At 33.6% G+C, this 6,892-nt stretch overlaps 1 protein-coding gene across 1 annotated transcript in view; it reads right to left on the bottom strand.

The window, feature by feature from the left end:
• LOC106882650 (mediator of RNA polymerase II transcription subunit 27) overlaps positions 1-6,892 on the bottom strand; it is an 18,954-nt gene that overhangs the window by 11,073 nt on the left and 989 nt on the right. The window contains exons 2-3 of the mRNA XM_014933396.2: positions 2,768-2,903; positions 822-949 (exon numbers count right to left, since the gene is read on the bottom strand). Coding sequence (XP_014788882.1) covers positions 822-949; positions 2,768-2,903 — 264 coding nt within the window. The remainder of the gene's footprint in view (positions 1-821; positions 950-2,767; positions 2,904-6,892) is intronic.

The raw sequence follows: 6,892 nt of genomic DNA, 5'->3' as shown, positions 1-6,892 counted from the left end.
ATGATATACAATATACAATGATCCTTTATATTGAACACTCAATATTTCATCTACATTCAATACTTTCTTTCATGGTGCCATCCATTTTTATTTTATTTTATTTTATATTGTATATCATATTATATATTCCATATTCTATACCCCACATTAGCTCTGCAGGAATACAAATAAAACATAAAAAACAGACAGTGCTGGAACTCTTTTAAGCAAAATAATATATATATACATATATATATATATATATATATAAAACAAGTTAAAAATAATGGTCATTACATATTTTTCATTTATTGGAGCAAATTTGGTTTACAGCTATTTCCAGTGCCGTTATAGGTATTGATAATCCCTTACTATTAGCTATATATATATATATATATAAATATATATGGGATGATACACATCATCATTATTTAACATCCACTTTTCCATGCTTGTAACGGGTTGGACCAAATTTAATGAGTGAAAATTCTACAGCTGGCTGCTCTTGTTGCCAACCCTCACCAGTTTCCAAGTAGGGTAAGATTCCCCAATACCAAACATATTTACACAGAAGATTGGAAATGATAGATCTGGATCCTCTATTTGATTAAAGGTTTCATGACAATGTCTTCAATAATTACATATCAATGTGAACACCTAAATATATATATATATATATATATAGCCAATCTTCAAGTTGTGGTCATTAGCAATTGGAATTATATCAATTTTTGTGTAGCATCTTCAGTTTTGGAAAATGATCACATTACTACTACTACTAAAACTATTCAGTTATAATATACTGATACATATATTCCATGATACAAAAAAAATCCACTTACTTTGTTGAAACAGAATGACTAATTGGAGACTGACGGCGCAATCGTTTAGAGCTAGCACTAGCATACACGGATCGGTGAAGTGGGCTTTGATTCAAGATGGAGAAAGCTTGGTTGGAGAGCTCAAGAGTCTGAAGATGAATAACAAATCTTTTTAGCATTTAACATCCGAGGATAGCCAGAGGTTTATATCATCATATATTAGCCATTTATAGCAGATGTTTCTTTTACTTTTATTCCTTCAAATTAATATGATTATTGTTCTTTAATACTCTTTATTCATTTTAGTGTTTAGAAAATTAGAGTCAATTGTTTCTTGACATGAGACTTGCATGTCAGTTAATTTATTTACTTAATGGAGAATAAGTAGATACCAAACTTATTTTCTATAACCAAATTATGTTGTGCAAATTTACTTGTCATAGACTGCTAAACTATCAAAGCGTTCAACAAGTGAATGTTGATAATATATGAAATATCATCTGATTTTCTAATTATTATTATTACTGAAAGAAAGACTTCCCTCCAGGCGGTTTTCTGTTAGCCACTCGATATTTCCACATTTTATTCCCAATTCTAAATATTTTATGATATTTTAAGTCTAATTATTTTCTTGTATTATAGTGCTCACTTGCTTAGTAAATATTGCTTTCATTATTTTATCAGTCATAATCTCTCTTTTTTTAAACAAACATCAAAGCAGGTCAACTACGTTTAATGTGCCAAAAAATAGCAGCGATCACATAGAGATATTTTAATACCTATAGTGTATTAAATAGCCATAGCCACAAATTCATTTGCTAATTCTTAGATAAAGACGGAAAGGAAATAAGTCACATGAGTTCGAAACTTCAGTAAGTTTTAATAAGTTGTCCTATATAATTTATTTTCAGTATGTATAAACAATAAACTGAGGGCATTTACACAGCAAATTTAAGTGAACAAAATACCTGATTTCCTCATCTGAAATAAAACTTGAAATGAAAAAATTGCAATGAATATGTATCAAGTAGATTATTATTAATGAAAACAGTCAGAGGCAGGAGAGAAAGTGAGAGATTTTGTTGCAAATGAATACGAAAAATTTTCCCAGAATAAATTGATATTGTTTATCAAATGTTAAAACCTACTCTGCAGTGAACATAAAACTGGGCAACAAATATTTAAATTTGTGATAGTAAATAATAACAGACACTTTGAAAGTACCTTTTTATCGATAACAAAGGAATTCATAAAATTTTCCAGAGAGTAATTTTAGTACTTTTAGTAATTGTTACATACCTAATTAATAAGCAGCTTTCTCCATTATAGTATAGATTATTATTATTTACTGCTTAGTCAGAAAAGAAAGGGCACTTTTTTCTTCATCTATTTAATTTCACTTACAAGACTTGAATCAACTCAAGGACATAGAAAATACTTTTCCAAAGTGTGAAGGTTTTGTATTACAACTTGAAGCCAAGTGGTTGTGAAGCAAAATTCTCAACTACAAGGCCATGCCTGCATCAAATTGACAAAGAAATTGTGCCAGTCTCCAGCACAAATATATGTTTAGAGTTTAACTTCTAGCTCTTTCCACCCTCAGTATCCATATTCTTTGATGTTGTTTAGCTCTATCATTTCTGTTGTTTTATATTCATCTTCACTGCCTGAGATTAAGATGTAAGCAAAAAAAACTATTTTGGTGATTGCCAGTCAATGTTGATCAACCTTATTTTAATGTTTTCCAAGAAGTAAAACAAAGGTTTTGATATTGCGTCTTTGAAAAGTTTTGTATGATATTGGATCTTTGAAAAATTTTGCATGTTAAAGATATTTTTTCACCTTAAAAAGCAAAGAATTTTTTCTTTAATATTTAAATAACTAGAGCTTAATGCGATATAACTACGCTGGAGCATTGTTGATTACATGTTTTTTACACATTTTAAAATAAAAGAGAATCATCTGACCTTGGTTATCCATTTATGAGTATATAACAGCTGTGAATATAGAGGAGTCTTATCGATACCAGGGTCAAGGCTTAAGTTAAAACTGTTGGTCACACGATCAATGGGGTTCAGACTGTTGCCAACCTTTTCTAAAGCACTGAAATTTGAAAGGAAAACAAATATTTTAAAATCATAATCTGTATCATATTTAAAGCAGATATATTGTTGAAAGTCTGCTAAACTACAGTATTTGTCTCAAAGAATTTCTTATAGACATATAGTATCAAAAAATATATATCAGTAACAGATAAAAATTGTATTGTAGGAACAGTGGAATTGCTAGATAGATACTTCTGCCTATTTGAGCTTTGTTAGAAGAAAGTATCCAAGCAAATGTTAGCTCTAACTGATACTGTTAAACAGTGATCGAAATGTTAAAATATGAATATGTTGAAATTGTGAAAATTTTTCAAAGAAACAGAGAGCCTGTCAGAAATAGCCAAATCTGCTTCAAATTACATGCCACCATCTTAAAGAGGGACACATGATAATGTATTCCAAGATACTTATAAAAAAGATGGGTTAGTCATGGTTGAAATAGCTTTGATAATAGGTCTGCTCAATCAAGAATGACATAGAACTAATTAACAGAAATAAGCACAAAATGTTGTATCCCCTCAGATACAACTCATTTCATTTCTTTGTACTTTCTTTGGGATGAAGAGGGTCAGCAGGCCCAGATTTCTTTTTCACTTGATTTGCTCTTGGCATTGACTCCCTAAGTCATCACCTCTTTGTAGGTATTTAAAGATAGTAAGTTAGTGTTTTATGCTTAGAGTTGTCCTTCTAATCAGCCTTTCAAGGCTGACAAGACCAGATTGCTCACACAGCTATACTGTTGGTAGAGTTAAGGACACAGTAGCTTCCACTCCTCATGACTGGCTATTTACAAAATGAGTAACAACTTGTTAATTGTTATTTACGTGTGGGTCAGTCCACATCAAACAAGTCTATGGTTAAAAGCATCTCATTGATGACCATCTACTTTTTTTTTCAGGCATAATGTATCTAGGACTACATATTTGATGCTCTCCCTCTTTAAAAAAAAAAAAAAAAATATTAGGGTATAATTCAGTTGGCTTGACAAATGTTACAGTTGAAAATCTTTTATCTGAAATTCCCAAATCCAAAAGTCTTTTTGAATGTAGATATGATATGTCACAAATGGAAAATTTCACAAAATGCTGGGACATGAAATAATTGTAATGTCTGTCGTTGCATTTACAAGTTTATAAGCAGTGATCATGGTTTTTTTTCTTTTTTTGTACAGTAAACACAAAACGTTATTTTTATGTAAGATTTGAATTTCACCTACATGTATGTGTGTGACATGACTAACATCATTACACATTACATCAAAAATAAAAATGCTTTTTTCAGGTTTCATTTTATTTACCTGTAATCATGTTCAATGCTTTGCTTTTATATCTTACATAAAACCTAATACCTGTATAGTACAAAATACAATACAAATAAAATACAAACCAAAACATGACATAGGTAGAAACTAATATCTTAACATTTTGATGGTATTATGCATAAAAAAATTATCAAAAATTTATATAAAATCACATTTAAGGTATATTTTGAAATGTAAACGGATATTGTTTAGACTTGGATTCCACCCACAAGCTGTCCCATTTTATAGATGCAAACATAAAAATACTCCGAAAGTTGCAACACTTTCGGTTACACAGATTTTACATAAGGGACTCTTAACCTGTATAACTCTCTGACTGAATTCTCCAGATTTCATCAATTTTCCAAATTAAAAAGTGAACACAACCTAAATTCCACAAACAACTTCAAAAAATATTTTAAAAGAAGGAAAAATAGCAGGCATGAAACTATGTCCAATAATTTTCATGATCAGAGTAGAATTAAAGATAACACTCTTTTACTTGTCTCAGTCATTTGACTGTGGCCATGCTGGAACACCGCCTTTAGCCGAGGAAATCGACCCCAGGACTTATTCTTTGTAAGCCTATTACTTATTCTATCGGTCTCTTTTGCTGAACTGCTAAGTTACAGGGACACAAACACACCAGCATTGGTTGTCAAGTGATGTTGGGGGGGGGGGGAGACAACCACAGACACACAAATACATATATTACATATATACGATGGGCTTCTTTCAGTTTCTGTCTACCAAATCCACTCACAAGGCTTTGGTCAGCCCGAGGCTATAGTAGAAGACACTTGCCCAAGGTGCCACGCAGTTGATTTCTAAAAAGATAATAAAATTCAAATCAATGTTTTCATAAAAAAAACAATTAAATAAAGCACTTCAATTTTATTTTGTAAAGTGGTTTGTGACTTTGAATTCTACAAAAATGATTTTTAATTTAAACACAAGAGAATAAGAATAGCCTGGGCAAAGTTCAGAGAGCTACCTCTGCTGGTAACAAAAGGCCTCTTGCTCAGAGTGAAAAGTAGACTGTATGATACCGGTGTGCGAACAGCCATGCTATATGGCAGTAAAACATGGGCTGTGATTGCTGAGCATACTAACGCTCCACTGAATGTGTAATGTCAGTGTGTATACACGACAGAGTGTAAGTGCCCTGAGAGAAAAGTTGGACATAAGCAGCATCAGATGTGATGTGCAAGAGAGACGACTGCGCTGGTATGGTCATGTGTTGCGTATGGATGAGGACAGATGTGTGAAGAAGTGTCACACCCTAATAATGGAGGGGAACCTGTGGAAGAGGTGAGGTAGTGAAGCATAACCTTTGAACATTGGGCCTCACAGAGGCAGTGACAAGTGACTGAGACCTTTGGAGATATGCTGTGCTTGAGAAAACCCAGCAAGCCAAGTGAGATTGTAGCCGTGGCTGATGCCACTGTCGCATAACTGGCTCATTTAAAAGTACCCCTTCAATCATTGGGCAATATGCTGTGCTTGAGAAGACCTGTTGAGCCAAGTGAAATCGTAGTCATGACCGATGCCAGTGCTGCTTGATTGGCACCCATGCTGGTGGCACATAAAAAGCACCATTTGAACATGGTTGATGTCAGTGCCACCTGACTGGCACCCATGCTGGTGATATGTAACAAGCACCATTCGAATGTGGTCAATGCCAGTGCAGCCTGACTGGCTCCTGTGCTGGTGGCATGTACACTCTCGGAGTGGTTGGCATTAGGGAGGGCATCCAGCTGTAGAAATCTTGCCAGATCAGATTGGAGCCTGGTACAGCCTCCCGGCTTGCCAGTCCACAGTCAAACTGTCTAACCCATGCCAACATGGAAAGTGAACTTTAAACGATGATGATGACCAGCTAGTCTGAGGAGAGGGGTTAGTTGATTACATTGACTCCAGTACTTAATTGGTACTTTATCAATTCCAAGAGCTGAACAGCAAAGTTGACTTCAACAGGATTTGAGCTCAGATCATAAAGTACCAGAACAAATTGCACAGGGCGTTTTTTTTTTTCTTCCCCCCAATGCTCTAAAGATTTTGCCAGCCTGCCATTTTGAGTAATTCTACAATAATAAAACAAAAACCATCTTTGCTATTGTACATAAGGAATTGGACTATTGCTTGCTACTTGCCTGGAGACGAGCCAAGTGAAGGCATCTATATGGGATCACTTGATATGCTAGAAACAGCAGCCAGATCTCCCTCAAACTTTACCTTACCGTCTCAGCAAAGGAAATGATATATTTGATAATGTATCCTGTCTTTACTGCTTTAAAGAGAAGTTGGGGTGATCATGGTTGGAATATTTCGAGTATGGGTCTACTGACCTGGGTTAAACAACAAGCAAAATACGTTATGTCAACAAAAGAGCCTCTAAGTGGTAGCTCAATCTACTAGAAAAAGCAACGAAATCTTAAAATTACTCTACTGTCTTGAGAAAGAAAAGCGCTACATACATACTTTGGTGGAATTCTGGCTTAAGCACCCCATATAACTCCTAATAATTTATTTTATTTTTTGGAATTATCAGAAATTTGTTTTGCAAATTTGTATTCTACAAACGGGAATTTAAAAAGGCTATGAAAAATTTTTTTTAGAATTTTCTATTAAAATCAGTTTAAAATTATGGACAGTCCAAATTTTTGGCTTATATCCCAGCAATAAAA

This window comes from Octopus bimaculoides, chromosome 3 (assembly GCF_001194135.2).
Source record: "Octopus bimaculoides isolate UCB-OBI-ISO-001 chromosome 3, ASM119413v2, whole genome shotgun sequence".
In the NCBI taxonomy this organism is placed as follows: Eukaryota; Metazoa; Mollusca; class Cephalopoda; order Octopoda; family Octopodidae; genus Octopus; species Octopus bimaculoides.
Note: the sequence above shows the minus strand (reverse complement) of the source record. Positions and strands in the feature narration are given on the sequence as shown.